This window comes from Delphinus delphis, chromosome 3 (genome assembly GCF_949987515.2).
Source record: "Delphinus delphis chromosome 3, mDelDel1.2, whole genome shotgun sequence".
Classification (NCBI taxonomy): Eukaryota; Metazoa; Chordata; class Mammalia; order Artiodactyla; family Delphinidae; genus Delphinus; species Delphinus delphis.
In genome coordinates this window covers 141,518,293-141,534,951 of record NC_082685.1, presented here as the reverse complement: position 1 = coordinate 141,534,951, position 16,659 = coordinate 141,518,293, and the positions used below count along the sequence as shown (strand labels likewise).

General features: G+C 47.3%; 1 protein-coding gene across 1 annotated transcript in view; it reads left to right on the top strand.

Annotated features, from left to right (window-relative positions):
* EGFLAM (EGF like, fibronectin type III and laminin G domains) overlaps positions 1–16,659 on the top strand; it is a 171,449-nt gene that overhangs the window by 134,434 nt on the left and 20,356 nt on the right. Inside the window, exons 14-18 of the mRNA XM_060007067.1 lie at positions 2,892–3,017; positions 4,133–4,376; positions 7,869–7,980; positions 12,115–12,231; positions 14,635–14,815. Of these exons, the coding sequence (XP_059863050.1) occupies positions 2,892–3,017; positions 4,133–4,376; positions 7,869–7,980; positions 12,115–12,231; positions 14,635–14,815 (780 nt within the window). The remainder of the gene's footprint in view (positions 1–2,891; positions 3,018–4,132; positions 4,377–7,868; positions 7,981–12,114; positions 12,232–14,634; positions 14,816–16,659) is intronic.

The following is a 16,659-nucleotide window of genomic DNA, read 5'->3' as shown; positions in this document are numbered from 1 at the left end:
AAAAAAAAAAAGGATGTTTTCAAATGCAGGTAATAAATATACATGATAGGAAAAAATTATATTGCAATAAAGCTATATAGTAAAGTTCTGTTATTATAGTAATGTATGTGCTTCTTTATAAAGCATTAAAGAACAGGATTCTTCAAAGGTGGGTGCAGTAACGACCATGCTGTCAAAGGAGCGATGAGAATAAATGGTGTTTTGAGATACCCGCAGCAAATGGAAAGTGATTCGCCCCATTCTCAGGTCCATTGGGCACAATTCACAAGAACTGCTAATACTGGAGATTCGTTACCTCCATTAATAAGTAAGGGAAATACTCAAGTCCAGTTAGAGATCATGGAAAATAAAGATAAAGGTTTTTCCCCATCAAAGTTCATGGATGCCTTGCTCTAGCTTATTCACACCCACTCAGGTCCTCTCCAGCTTCAACCAGTGCCATGTTTCCGTGAGCCTGGACCCTTCTGATTCGGGAACCCTGCGGACTTGTCTCCTCTCTTTCAAAACCTGAGTCCAGCAACCCTCCAGGCCCCCTGTCAGAACTTCCTGTGCTGGGGTTCTGCCTTCCACTGCAAAGCAAATCTGCTCCCCTGAAGCTGTGAGTGGTTCTTTCTTTGCAAACCCCTCCTGGACCTCTCAGCGGTATTCACTTGACTCCTCTCTTGGCTTTTGCTTCCCCTGAGCTTCTGGGAACCCACCTTGTCTGGGTCCTCTGTGTCCTGCATCTGTTCCCCCTTTGTCTTCTCTGCCAGTTCCTCACCCTCCTTTGGTGCCCTGGGATTTCCAGGGGCCTTTCCATCCTGTCCTCTCTCAAGGAGCGCATATGTGCTTGGTATCAGGGTCGCCCCTACCTTGCTGCGGCCCCTCCAGCCCTCATCTGTGTGCAGGAAGGGCTCAGCAGCAGCTATTTCCACCATCACCTTATGCTTAAGTTGAACGAAAGCCAGCTGCGCTGCTCATTGGCAGCCAGGTCCTGTTCGCAGCCTCCCTCGTTTCCTTCCTCTTGCCACTCTCCTTTCGGTCTTCCCAGCTAGAAGCCTTGAGGTTATGCTGGAGTCTCCTTCCACCTTCAACTTCTGGAATGAACTGGCTACTCCTGCTTGCCCTGTGCGTCTTTGATTGTTCACTTTCTCTCCATTTCCTCTGCGATCACCCTCTCCAGCCGCAGTTTACCTCCCCGTAGGATTTCTCTCCTCTTTCCCACCCCCATGGCTCACAATCTATCTTGCATACCATTGCCAGCACAATCTTGCTGAAACACTGCTTTCATCCAGTAAACATCTCTGGCTGGCTTTCAACGCCCCTCCCCATCAACTCCCACCTATAAAAAATAGTTACAAAGCAAATTTGTAAAATAATTTCCCCCATGTGTATCTAAGATACGCCAAGGACTCCACTTCTTCCTGTGGGACCAGCCCTTCTCTGAGAAAGCCTCCCAGCCCACAGAAATCGGTGGAGCATGGGGACCTGTGAGAGTTTGGCTCTCTAAATTCAAGTTGGCCTCTCTATAGAGGCTGTGGCTGCTGGCAATGTTCTCAGGGCTGTGGCTGAAAAAAAAAAAGAGACCACCGTCACTTCTGCCTGAACTTCCAGTGGCCCCCAGCTGGAATTCATAGAGGCCAGCCCACCTGGCTGGAGGGGCAAGCCATCTGGAAGGGCTGTAATCGAATTCTGTTATCAGCTCCTGGAGTGGCTCTCCTCCCCTGGGTACACGGTATGCCAAGCCCTTCCCCCTCCTCCTGAGGAGGCTTTCGGAAAAGAAACGACTGGATCCGTTCAACAAAAACAGATGACTGATGACGAAAGGATGAGAGACTCCCCTGTTGAGATGACACAATCAGGCCACGGGGGTTCCTCATCTCACGGGGCGGTGGGGGGCGGTGGTAGAGGGGTGGAGGGGGGCGGCTACCAGCTCCCACGGGCATCACATTGGAGACTGTGCGACGCAGAGCTGGACCCCTCGCGGCTCAACCAGAGATGCACCCCTTTGCCTCCATCCCAAGAAAAAGGGCTTTGGTCTCACCTTTGTAGTTCTGGGCCAGGTTGTGGCCCATCTGCCTAATTTATTTCTTATACACAAGGAGAAAAGGAAGAGCAAAGGAGCAGAAGAAAAGCAGCCTGGGAAAAGTCAGTTTGTTTTCACTTCATCTGGTGACCTACACTTGAAAATGACCAAGTGTACCCTTCACGGGTCTCTCCGATGTGTGTTTGGTAGAGAGACCTAACCCATCTGATGTTGAACCTTTCAGCACTTTTTACTTCCGGTCACCTTGCTGTCCCTCATAAGACTGTAACCTTGAGTTTAGAAGTAGAGATTCGGGAACCCCCTGCTAAGGTATTATGGAGCCCCCCCTCCCCTCCCTGCTCCAGACAGACGAGTTGACAGTCCAGGGCAGTTAATAAGCTTCCACAAGGCTCCTTACCTCCTTCTGTGCTTATCTTGCTTGACCCAACGTTCAACCAAGAAGGCGGGCAGCACTTAAGGTAATTGGGGCCAAACAAATGAGAACGCTTTTAACATAAACACTCCGCTGACATTGGAGGGATGGTAACACACTCTTGTGAGAACAACAGCGAGATGAGTTACAGGCAGAAACAACTCTGTCATCCCTGTCAGTGGTCATAAAATTGCCCAATTATTTATTATTTGATTTACTGTGTCGGCCATGTTTTAGCATCCCTGTGGCCCTTCATAAAGAGTAAACCAAAATCAAATTAAAAGGAAGGGAAGTTCCACTCATCCTGAAAGCTGGTTTGCAGTTGTGCAGAGGAGCAAATCAACAGGAGTGGGGCGTGAACTGTATTTGTTCAGAATCGCGAGCTGTGGGCGTGCTCAGTCTGGGACCGGCTCACGTGATGAATTGGCTTTGTCATTCCCATTCTGTATTTAGGGGAATGCAGCAGTGGAATCTGCGATGAAGCCTCCTGCATCAATGGTGGCACCTGCACAGCAAGCAAAGCCGACTCCTACATTTGCCTCTGTCCCCTGGGATTTAGGGGTCGCCACTGTGAAGATGGTGAGAAAGAAGCAAGCTGATGACGATTTGTCTGCCTTGCTAATTCATGTTGATGTAATTTTTCATCAGTGTACTTTTAGCAAGGTCCCATATATTTTTATGGGATTAATGTTGCTTTATTGGGAGGGACGGGAGAATCTTTTCTTTAACCAGGTTGGAGTGTCTTCAAGTGTCAGAGTGGCAAACCAGCCAAAGACAAGTTCTCTTTAAGATGTTCCTGGGCCAGGCTGTGGTGGGCTCATCTTGGCCCTCAAATAGCTTTGAAAAGCCTAGATTTGTGTAGTTTGTGTCAGAATTTGAAGCATTCACAGCCCAGGCTCCTTAGAATAGCTGATGGTTTCAGAGCAAGTGTTGGGAAGGTACACACAGAAACATTAACAATGTGATGTTTCTTTCTCTTTGTACTGTTCTGCCGAATTATTCTACCTCTCAATACTGTATATATTGATTATATTTATACACATATATGTATACATACATATAAACACACACGCACACACAAATACACACATATAATAATGGAAATTTTGAAAGATTTAAAAGATTTTGGAAAACCCAAGCAGGGTTGAACATGTTTTAACTTTTCTGCCAGTGATTCAGATTTGGCCCCAAGACACCATCCCGGGGAAAAGTTTTTTTTAACACTGTATAATCTCAAATTTCTCGTCACCTAGAAGAGGGCGTTGTGAGTCAGAGTAAGCCAAAGCCATTACACACCATCCTCATATTTCTGTAGCCTAACACACTAACAGTTGATCTTTGCTCACATCACTGAAGGTCAGTGGGAGGAGTGTGCTCTGCCCCACGTAGTCATTCGGGGACGCAGACGCCTGCCTTCTAGTGGCTCTGCTGGGGCCTTAGACTCCTCCACTGATTCCTGCATCCAGCCAGCAGGGGAAGAAGAAAGAGCAAGTGGAGGATGGAGGGAAGCTTTAGGGGCCAGACCTGGAATTCTGTGTACTACTCCCACCCACATTCCAGTGGCCAGACCTCAGCTACACCACCCACCTATCTTCAGAGCAGCTGAGAAACAGAGTTTAGTTCTGTACCCAGGAGGAAAAGAAGATGCTGGTTCTGGCACGGAGGGATTTCTAACCACGTGCTTGTTCTTTCAGCTTTCACCCTGACCATTCCTCAGTTCAGAGAGTCTCTGAGGTCCTACGCTGCAACACCCTGGCCACTGGAGCCCAGGCATTACCTTTCCTTCATGGCGTTCGAGATCACGTTTTGGCCTGACTCGGGTGACGGCGTCCTCCTGTACAGCTATGACACGGGCAGCAAAGACTTCCTGTCTATCAACATGGCAGGGGGCCACGTGGAGTTCCGCTTTGACTGCGGCTCTGGGACTGGTGTTCTCAGGTAAGGGCTGAGACCGTCAGGGTCCCCCTCCCCTCAAAAGCCAGACAACAGTCACTTTGCAGAAAGACAAATTTGTCATCTACCAGCTTGCTCTCTTCCTGTCTTCCCTACACAGTTATCTTTTCTGAAACCTGTCCTGATTCATACAGATGACGTGCTTCCCAGAGATGATGCTCTCCTACTGGCAAGGTTTCCTCTCTTGAATAACTACCCAGTCCTCTCCACCTAAGATCATGCAACGCAATCAGCAGAAACGTGATAAATAGTCAATCAGTACCTTGCTCAGAGCATCATTTAGTGGGCAAATATATGACAACTAGTTTAAAAAGCACCAATAGAAATGTAATGAACAGAAATTTCCTTGGTGACCTCACTTTATTTATTTTGTCCTTTGGAAGTAGTGTGTATCAGAGCCACAATCACTTAAAAACAAAGCTTCCCTGGTGGTGCAGTGGTTGAGAGTCTGCCTGCCGATGCAGGGGACACGGGTTCGTGCCCTGGTCCTGGAAGATCCCACATGCCGCGGAGCGGCTGGGCCCGTGAGCCATGGCCGCTCAGCCTGCGCATCCGGAGCCTGTGCTCCGCAGCGGGAGAGGCCACAACAGTGAGAGGCCCGCGTACCGCAAAAAACAAAACAAAACAAAACAAAAACATCAAATTATTATTCATCTGCCCTGTTCCCCACAAACGTCCTATTGATAGAAGCTTAACAAGTTGTTTCCATTAGATTAAGAGGATTTCAAAAGGACACCGACTTCCTCACCAGCATTGAGTGAACACACTGTGGCGTTACATTACACATGCTCATACTTGAAGAAATACATAATTGTCACGTAATCATTCATTGCTATGCATCAATAGATTGGGGTGGCCTCCCTTTAAATTTTAACTTTCCTCTTGCTTTATTTCTTTGGTAGCAACTAGTTATTTGGCATGGCTCTTATTGTTCTCCATGTAGAGAAGCTGATAGCAAATCCCCAGCAACTGCAAAGACCCTTCCCTGACCATCGTGCTCGCGAAGGCTGTGTGATGACTGGTTTCAATAGCATGGAGTAACTGAGTGCTTCTAAAGCGCTTGCTGGTGTCTGCAGGTTGGGTTCTGGGTTATCAAAACTTTCCTTCTGTTATCTGGTTTGTACTATTCATTGACTTAGCAGATCGATTGTTCCCATACAGTGTGGCAGCGTCCTTGTGAATCCCTCAGAGCCTGCAGTTGGGAGGTGCAGATATTTTTCTTACTTGTTTATGTCTCCCTCTTCTCACTGTGTGCCTCCCATGGTAGTTTTTACCTTCAAGCGGGAGGCCTGCTAATCTAATGCAGGCATGCCTCGTTTGGCGATTTCTTCGCTTTTGAAACCCACTGTGGTGTTTTGTTCAACAGTGCCCTGCAGCAGGAAATCGGTTAGTCTTTGTTGTTGTTTTAAAGGAAATCGTGGGCTGTATTGAATCACAGTTCATATTGCTCGACTGTCATTTCTAGAAAGAGTTTGTCGCTGAGATCTTATAGCCATGCGTTGCCCTTAATTGCTGATCAGTTTTCATGGCTGATGGGAAGTGCTTACTGCATTAGGTTTCAACAATTCTTTGAAAGGACAGTTCATTTTTGTCCTCAAGAGCTGAATTCCTACACATCAGTGAGCCCTCCCACCTTGGGGAATGGACACTTTTGTACCTCTGGTTATGCAAGAACATCCTATGTCTCAAGACAACTTTGGTGGGTATTTAATTGATTCAATTTACATATGATTATACAAAACAGTATAAGCAATTCACTTAGAATTATTTGTCAGGTCGAGAAAGGAAGACACCTTGAATATCACCTTGTACTTTCAAATGGCCTCTTCCTGGATGAGGAATGAACAGAAAGGGCTGGGGAGGGTCAGGGCTCATCAGCCCTCCTCCTGCACAGATTGCCCCCTGCCCCCTGCACCTCGACAGTGGCAGCTCCAGCTATGGGGTCACAGTGGAACCTTAGAAGTCCAGCATTTCCCTCGTTCATAATTCTGTTTCTATTTTTGACAAGAGGTGTTTTTCTTTTTTTTTTCACATAAGTTATTGCTTCCCTGCCTGTCAGGAAAGGCTCCTGGAAAAAGAATTCTTTAGCATTAGGTGTGATGAAAAGGAGGCAAGAACTCAGAGATTCCAAGGAACAGACCACCGTCTGCTCCCCTGGACCATCCCCTCTCCAGTGTAACTGACCACACCGATCACGGTTAGTGTTTCAGACGGCCCTTTGGAAGATGTTTATTCTGAAAACCAGTTCCAAGACTTCCTGCTTCATTAAGACAATTCAGTGAAAGGCTCAACTACAGGAAGCTGCGGAATTGGCCAAATCATTTTAACTTTAGGAAAAGGATAAGGTGGTCTGAACTTGATTCAAAAATCGAGACAACTGCAGTGAGCTCATAACGGCCACAGTCAGTATCACTCTGCTGAGGGAAGCAGCGTGTGGACGGGGAATGACCTCTACGCAACAAGAACAGGCTCAGGCGCCATTAGTTATTATGGAGATGGGCTGCTGAACAAGATCTTTATTGCATATTGATGGAGCCAAGGTGATTAAATTCTAATTGCTAAGGACAAATGGCAAAAGCATTTGCCAGAGCAAAGAATCAAGTGAGAGGGTGGAGACCTTTCAATAATTGTGCCCATTGGTATTCCTGGTGGGTTTCTAAAGATGATCCAGGACCAGAAAATAATTGGGAGGTTCAGTGAAGGCCAGGAACTATAGAGACATCTTTAGAAACACAAATGCAATACTTATACCCTTTTACACACCTCGCTGTAAAACGTAACATGTAAAACTCTTATCAATATCATTTAAACTTCAAGTGTGTCCATCTTGAATTAATAATGGAATTTTTAAAGTACTTTTAATCCTTTTCACAATATCAGACAACATGGAAACTGTCCCCCCAGTATTTTATTATGAAACATTTCAAACATATAGAAAAGTTGAAAGAATTGTACAGTAAAATCCTTATACCCACCACCTATAGTCTACAGTTAACATTCTACTGTATTTGCTTTATCATGTATCTATTTATCTTTATATTCCCCATCCATCCATCCATCCATCCACCCATCTTATTTTTTATGCATTTCAGGGGATGCTACAGATATCAGTACATCAAGGAATCTGTTTTGCATCATAGCCTATATAATTTTCTCTTCTCCAAAGCTTGTATGCAACTCTGATCACACTTTAGCCTCATGCCACCCCTCATCTTGAAAACCAGACTAATCCTACCCCCATTTCAGACTTGTTGTAAGGAATAAGTAAAATGATAAGTGAGACACTTACTCCTCCCATGAAGGGGTCCAGTAAATGGAGCTAGCACTGCTGTGCTTACCAAGAAGGAAAGAAGATTTTTCTTTTTGCTGAAGGGAGTGAGGTGCCTAAGGTTGGCACGTTTCATGTGAGCCAGATTGGTGGACATTATCTCTAACACCAGTAGTGCTAACCCATGCTCAGTTTCCTTCCTTCAACAGGAGTGAAGAGCCCCTCACCCTGGGTCACTGGCACGAGCTGCACGTGTCTCGCACAGCGAAGAACGGTATCTTACAGGTGGATAAGCAGAAAGTAGTGCAGGGAATGGCGGAGGTAAGAAGGACGTCACCTCCTGACGGCTTATGTGAATGGGGTTACTATTTCCTTCCTGTCTTGGAGATGAAAGTGGCAGCATGATGATTAAACACAGTGCCAGTTTACCTGGGCTAACGACCAAGCTTCCCACTGGGCAAGTTACTTAACTTTGCAATTCCTCAGCTGTGAATGGGGATGATAATAAGCGGGGCCTCATAGGGTGGTTGGAAGGATGGAGTGAGCTAATGCAAACGTAGCGCTCAGAAAAATTGCCCGGCTACCTCCATGCCTCCCAACCTCTGCCTTTGTTCATGTTCGTGTCTAAGGAAGTTCAGAACACAACTCCAAGGCAGGGCCAGAGATGGGGTGGTCGCACAGCTGACAGACTCTGAAACCAGACTCACGGGGCTCAAAATCTAGCTCTATTCCTCACCAGTAGTGTGAACTCAGACCAGTCACTCGATCTGCTGAGTTGGTGTTTTTGCATCTAAAAAATGGGGTGGTGGTGACACAATAATGATGTCTCATAGAGCTGTGAGAATTAGAATAACTGTACTTATAGAACACCACAGAACCTGGCATATGATCAGCACTTTGTAGCTTTACTTATTGTTAATAGTGTGCTATCATAGTAGCCTCAAGAGCTCAGAATTTCCACTCAAGTTTATAACTTTCATCCATGATTTTATTTCCAAGGTCATGTTCAAAGGAAAAATGACACTTTTAAGGAGGGATAAGAGAGATTTGCTTTAAACTATAACCTACTGCGATTCTGTACACGTACAAAATTTACAGACCCCTAAAACAGAGGGGACTTTAGATTAGCCAGGCTGTTCATTACAACAGTCTTCATTTTGTGCATCACAGATTTAAAGGGGGCATTGATGAGTGTGGGTGTTCTGATAAGAAAATGAATTGATAGAAAAAAGAAAAGGAGGGAAAAAGGACTCTTGGTGGTAAGAGGTATTTGGTTGAGGAGGAGAGAAGGAAGAAGGACACACATGTCAAACAGGCAGCTTTGGGGACAGCAGTGGTGGGTGGTCCTATCAGAACCAAGGACCTCCTTGGGAATTAGAAGAATCAGAAACTGGGCTCTGCTTCAAGAGGCGAGTACCTTAGAAAACATCCCATATATATTTGTGGAAGGAAGGAAGGGAGAGGGGAAGGGAGGGAGGAAAGATGGAAGGAAGAAAGGAAAGCAGGGAAGAAGGAAGGGAGACGAATAAAAGAAAATGGATTTTAAAGGGAGGATGGGAGTCACTTCTTGTGCAATCTAGGAAACTCTAACAGCTGACTTCAGTCCAAGACAAGATCAGAAGCTCACAAGCATAGATCTGACTGTGTGTTGACTTAATAATATAAATTCAAAAAAGTATTGTATCGCTTTAGGCTCTAGTTACCAACATCTGTAAAACAGTAACAAAAACTTAGGATGGGCGTGTTTGTAAATAGTGGGCTTAAGGCCTTGGATTCTAAGTAAGGAGCCCTTCAGGAGGCGGTATTTACCATTGGGGTCCTACAGTGAAGAGGTAACACAAAGGTAGAAACCACATCTCGGGTCCTGGGTTCTGTTACTACCACGCCAGGGAATGAGAATTAGACAATATGGTAAAATCGTGTCCTCCCTATTGGCTATTTGAATGGATGGAGCTGACCGGAGGGCTGCCCACCTGGAAAGCAGTATAAACATGTGGGAGGGAAGGCGTGGCTGTTGTGTGTGCATTTGAGGGTGGTTCTTGTGAGGCTGCCTTGAGACAGGAGTGGGAAGGCCCAGTGCTTGATCTCCAGGAGTTAAACCTTAATCAGATCACCCCGCAGGGGTCTCAGTGCCTGCAGCTGTCCTGTCCACACCATGTTCAAAGGTGTGGCTGAGAGGGGCAGAGGTCTTGGAGTTTTAGAGATGGGTGGGGTGAGGGATTAGAGGATACTGTTGGGGGCTAACCCAGCCCCTAAGTATCCGGGCCAGATTCCTGGCTGCACTGAGAAACACCAACAGCGCAGGGTGAGCCACGCTATGCAGACTTAGAGGAAAGGCAGTGCTTCCCAGGGTTCAGGAAAACCCAACCAGGGCGTTTGCTCAGGTTTTCCAACCACTCCCAGCCGAACGGAAGCGGCAGATCCAGGCCCAGAGCATCCCACCGCAGAACAGGCCCGCCTCGGTGGGTCTGTTTGTTTATCTCCTGCGGTCCTGCGTGGGCGTGGCCGCTGCAGCCCCGCCTCTTATCCACCGGCCGGTGGCGGGGGAGGATTTTGATGGGCAGCCAAAGGGGACGCCTCTCACCCCACGAGACCCCGCCCCGTTCGCTGGACCCAACCGAGAAACTGCAAGTGTTTTCAAAACAGCCTGCTTCTCTGAAATCCCTTTGACCCTGCAGGCTTCCTGCTTTCCTCCTAGTATTTTATTTTAAAGACAAGATGGAGATGGGTTCATGGGGGTGTGTGCTGACAGCTCCTGTCTGGTTCTCTGTTTCATGGGGCCACAAGAATTCGCGAAAGCCCTTCTTTGATGACCACCCCCTCCACCTCCCCGCTAGTTAAATAAGAACCCTCGAAGCTGCCTGAAGGTTATTGACGGAAGGCAGTTCAATCTGTTTAATCCAAGACTTCTCTGCTTCTACCTGGCTGGACCCCACCACCGTGAGCGCTCCCCTAGATGGACCTCCCTCCTCTCTTGTCTCCATCGCAACCAGACCCCAAATCCATTCTCCTCCCTCTGGCCAGTTATATTCCTAAAACACAGTCTGACTGTTCTCTCTCCTGCTGAAAACTCTTTGCTTTTGGGGTGAAGTGCACATTTTGGGGTGCTTTTGGGGTGAAGTGCACATCCATGCATGATCTGGTCCCTCCTTGCCTCTGCCCTATACCTACGTGCCCTCTAAGCCCTGAGTCTGTCCAGTGTCTTTCTCAGTTCTAACTCTCCCTAGTGCACCTCCCCACTCCCTATGTCTGCGGTAGAGTATGTGATGCCCCCTCCCCGCCAGGTGCACCCGTAGTCACCTGGACAGTCCTCACAGGGTTAATCTTACCTGCCCGGTCACTTGTCTGTGTTCCCCCCAGCGTAAGCCTCTGCAGGGCAGGGACCTGGACTTTCTTATTTACTGTTGTTTGTGCAGCACTTAGTACCTGGGACATAGTAGGTACCCAATAATATTTGTTAAATTATTAAATGCTGCTACTGTTTGTATTTCTTTTGATCATAAAGGAAACAATAACTTATGTTACCCAAAGTGAGTTCATCCCCCAGAGGTCTCAAATGTGTGTTATCTTAGGACATTTTACTTAATTGAGACTCATGTTTAAAGGAGTTTAGACATTACATCTCACACACAGCTTGTTATCTAGCCCAGCCATTGGGTTTAGGCTGTTGAAATGACCAGAAGCAGGGGAAGCCTTCGGGGATTGACAATGGGGAATTCTCCGAGAACCTGGAAAAGAATTTCTCTGCCCTTGTATCTGACAAAAAGGAATGCCTCCCACCTGCCATGCCTTCCCTTTCTCTTGGCCTAAAGAGGTTCTATCTTTACCATCAGTGAATATGCGTCCAACTCTAGGCAAAGTGCTAAATGAGTGGAATCTCAGCCGCCAGGACAGGCTAGACTGTACTGCACACGTAAGCCCCAAATACCAGCCCCTTATAATAAGGAGTTATTTCTCACTCACGCTACATGTCCGTCAATGGTCAGCTGCAGCTTTCATCCGAGACCCAGGCTGAAGGAACAGGGCGTGGGGGAAGAGGGCACGGCGAACCCCTCCTGGCTCCGAAAGCCTCTGCCCAGAAGTGATTAACTTCTCTTCTGCTCATGCTTTATTGACCAAAGCAAGTTACATAGCCCCACTTGAGATTGACAGGTTGGAGGTAATCTTCCTACAGGGAGAGGGGTATTGATGATGGAACAGTCTACCATATCCGCTCGCATTTTATAGGTGATGAAACTGAGTCTCAGAAATGTCAAGAAATTTATTTTCCAACAGGTGGTAAGTAGCAATGCAAAACAAGGCAAAGGTCAAGCCAATGTGTAGACAGATTGTCATGATGAGTCTTGAGACTGTCTCTGCCATTTGCTCCCTGACAGGGAACCAAAGGTACCTTTGGTAGTCTTAACCATTTTTTTCTGAAGTCGCACCGTGTTTTGTTTTTTCACCTGTTGGCAGGGAGGCTTCACCCAGATTAAGTGCAACTCGGACATTTTCATTGGCGGGGTCCCCAATTATGATGACGTGAAGAAGAACTCGGGCATCCTCAAGCCATTCAGTGGGAGCATCCAGAAGGTACAGGCTTCCCTTCCTCATGTGTATTGTGTGACCTTGACTGCAGACAGTGGAATTGAGAACTTTGATCCGTGCAACCTGCTGCACCCAGGTTGAGAAATTTTTAACGTTTTTCAAACTATATTTTTTAGTGCTCAGAGCATACCTTTGCAACCCCACCTTCTTATAACGTCTGCTCCTCGCTATATCCAGCAGACATCCCATGAATGCAACTCAGTGAAGATGAATTTGTACGACACATCCACTAAAATATCCTGGGATTGTTGAGGGAGGTACCTGGCACCGGGTCGCTATAGACACTTCATCAAAATGGAAGGAAGAGGATGGAGTCTCATAGGGACTCCTGCTTCTCTTTGGGGTCACTTTGCTTTCTGCTCAAGGCAAGACCCACTTGTTTTTGCCGCCTCCACTTCCATCCCCACCACCATGATTTAACAGTTGTTCATCAATCATGTAACCATATTCTTGAGCACAGATTAGAGTTCTTCCATAGAAGGTCTGGAAAAAATCCACTCAGCTAGTAAAAGAGACAGGATGCTGACCCCATTCATATCTGTCTCTTATTCCTTCTCCTGGGGCTGTCCATGATCCCTCCAGTCATGAGATTATGTCCTGTCTGCAACAGATATGCAGGTTGACCCACCAACCCAGATTTCCAGGACCACCAAACACTGGGGGAAAAGAATTTGAAGAAAAGCACATCCGGTTCCTGGATGTTAGCAGTATCCTGTTTCCCTTTAGCAACCACTGGAGGAATGGGGGCCACTGATCCCTTTCAGACCTGCAGCAAAGCAGGGAGAGGCTAAGATGATGGAGGGACAGTGAGAGAGGAGGGTCCTCTCACGATTTGCACATCTGGACTCTGGGAAGGGCCCCTGGGGCTCTGTACTCTGTATCCCAGTGTAGGGCCCAGAAAAGGGGCCCAGTCAATATTTCCTCTCTCTGGTGTGCTTCCCTTTGTTGCTGAACTGTGATATCAGTGACACCTCAGTTCGGACCGTTGTCCCTCCAGGAATGGGGGCGGGGACATGGCCCCCATCGGCCATGTGTGTAATCACGGGTTTGAAATTAGGAAGCGGGCTGAGTTGCTAAGAGGCTTCACCTTCCTTCCTACTGTGTCAGGTTTTGCCCCCTTCTTCACGCAGCACACACAAGCCTTTCCTCCTTACTTCCTGGAAAGGCCCTCCTCCCCTCCCAGTGACCCAGTCATCGGCTCTGCCTTACCCTGCAGTGGGCCGCGCCATTCGTGGCTTGTTCACGTCCTGCATTCTCAGCAAGAAGAGGAGACTGCGGAAAGATTCTGACTCTTGTCCGGCAGCTTCTGAGATTCAGGGCTAGGGAAAAGTTTTCTCCCAGCTCTCCTGACACTCTCTAACAAATAGGCAAACCTGTGGAAACATGGATTAGTGGCTGAAAGTGCCATTGCTAATCTCTTAGGACCCCCTGCATGGTGGACCTTCCACTGGGATGTGTTCTCTCTGTCTCTGAGTTCAGCAAAGCCTGTGAGACTTTGAAATACCAACAGCTCAGGGCCAAGGCACACTCCGTTTATTTGTGTCTGGGGAGACCAGTAACCTCACCCTATAATTCATCAGTTTCACCAAAGCCCCATTGCAGGGGAAAAGGGTGAGAGCAAAGAGCGGTCTCGTCCGGTGAATATGCACAGCGGTGCTAAGAATGTGACCTGAGTTTCACTCCAGGGAAGAGGATGTGAACAGGAAGGGGATTCCAGAGTGTCAGGGGAGGGAGGAAGCAGGAGGCGGGGGGGCAACTGCGGGGCCGAGATGGTGGAGCCGGAAGAAGCGGCAGAGAACTCTGGCCAGGACAACACAGCAGTACAATTCCACCACCTCCAGACATGATCACCCGCCCTTGGATTCCTGCCTGTGTAGCATTTTGTGTTGTGTTCTTCCTTACTCCGCTTTACTAGCAGCATCTCTCAACCTTGGCCGCACCTTAGAATCACCTGGGAAGCTTTTTAAAGTTACCGATGACTCCATTTCACCCACAGAGATTCTAGTTCACTCGATCTGGGGGGGCTTGGGCATGAGTATATTTCTTAACCCTCCCCGCCTCCACCTCGGGTGATTCTAACATGTAGAATTAGAACCCTAATTTTGTGGTTATTGGGACTTCTTTACGGCCTCACTGAATAGCCAGGTCTTCCAGAGACAGAGGAAGCTGCGTGTATAGTCTTATAAGCGATGCAGAGTGTCTCAAACACCAGATGTCATCACTTCAGTTCCTGTGTCGCTTACAAGACTATAGAAGCAGCAACCGGACTTTCTCTCTTTTGTTTAAAGCTCCCTCACTAGGCACAGTTCACATTAGCTGAGGAAAGCTGTAGAAGACCGAAAAGACGTTTTCTGAATTCCTGAATTTCTTTACATTTTCTTTCCTAAGATCATCCTGAATGACCGGACCATCCACGTGAAGCATGACTTCACGTGGGGCGTGAACGTGGAGAATGCAGCCCACCCCTGCGTGGGAGCCCCCTGCGCCCACGGGGGCAGCTGCCGGCCCAGGAAGGAGGGCTATGAGTGTGACTGCCCCTTGGGCTTTGAGGGGCTGCACTGCCAGAAAGGTACACCACGGGGAGGGTAGGGGGAGAGGGGACTCAGGTGCTGCTTCTGGGAGCAGAGGGAATGGACAGACCATTTGGGGGGCCAGTTGATAACCCCGGGACAGCCATACCAATTATTTTTATCAATGATGTCAATAGCATATTAGATGATGAATTATATATAAACTACTGTAATTATTTAATAAGAATTAAAATGCTGAAACAGTTCTGTAAACAGTAAGTAAATAGTTCCCCCCCCCTTCCCCCAACCTACCATGGCTCCCTTCCCTGAGAATCCCCTCATGGTCTAGCAATCAAAAGGTTAACTCATAGGGAATTCCCTGTTGGTCCAGTGGTTAGGACTCAGCGCTGTCACCTCCGGGGCCCGGGTTCGATCCCTGGTCAGGCAGCCAAATTAAAAAGAAAGAGTTTAACTCATAATATGGGTAAGGGAGGTTTCCAGGACTCTTCCATCTGAGCCACTCCCAGAGCCTATCCTGACAGGTGGATGCCTGGACTTTATAGACTGATAAAGATCTTGACTAACTATTTTTGACTCCTACCTGTGAATGCGGCCAGGAGAAATCTGAGACATCTTGCCAAGTATGGCAAAATCTGAATTGTACGTTAGTTGCTCCAAACAAAAATATGAATAACCTTCTGTAGACTATTTTCCATGCTGTATGTGTTTCCTCTGTACCTCTGTTTCCTCATTTGTAAAAATGGGAATAATAGAGCAATGTTGTCTAACACAGAGAATTGTAGCATAGGTTAAATGAGGCAGCGCACATTCCTTAGAAGAACGCCTGGTAAGTACTCAACCGATATTAAACGTTATTATTCTTGGTGAGAAAAATAAAATGCACCAGCAAGTGCTGTGAGCCGCTCAGCTTTCAACCTGCCCTTGTGTGAAATCAGAGCAGGTCCCAGACCACAGGCCCTGCTGGCCTGAGCTTTCCACACCAGCTCAAGGAGGCGGAGGCCACGGCGGGTCCAGAGAAGGCCTGCGTTGTGCAGCTGTGTCATGTTGGGCCACGTGGGCCTTCTTGTTAGAATGCCAGGTGACTTCACCTGTCTGGGAACTAATTAGAAAAGGTAGACAGGTCTGAAGGAAAGAAGGCGGCCATCCTAAGCGAAGGAACGTGCTCTTTCTCTTTCCTATTTATTTCCAGGTTCCTGATTTTTATTAGAAGTGGGGCTTAGAGGAAAACAGGTGGCTATTTCGGGACATGGAGTGCTAGGAGAGGTTGTTTTGCAGCAGTCTTGGAAAATATGAAAGGTGCCCGTTTTCCAGCTGGAAGACTAATTAGTAGTACAGTGAAATGAATTTTGAAACCTGCATGGCAAATCATATGAAATCTATCTATTAACATAGCTCACCTTGGTGACGCACCCCCAAAGAAGAGGAACATTTGTGAATGAGCCTGATTGTAATTCTAAGAAGCACATCACTGTTTAGCTAATAGCAGGTACTTGAAGAGGTTCAGCTCGAGTGGCCCGTTCACTCAGAAAACCGGATCTGGATGTCACACATCAGCATTTGAATCTCCTAGGTCTTCAATTTCACTGCAGGCAACTTCAAGCTTGCTCCTGCCTTAAATGCTGACACTAATGGTCAATATATAAAGTCCAAGCTTAAGTGAACATTTAGCTCTGGGAATTAAAGGAGGAAGGAGAGGATAATTTGTGATCGTGTTAACCCTCCTTTCCTGTTACAGAACATGAGCCGTACAGATATAAAGTGCTCGCGTGTATAGCTTTGTAACTACAGGCTCGGGTTCAATGAGAAATAAATCTCCCCGGGATGAAGACTCAGATGGCTGAGGGCCTGGGCCTCCTGACGAGATCCAAGGGGATGGACAGTG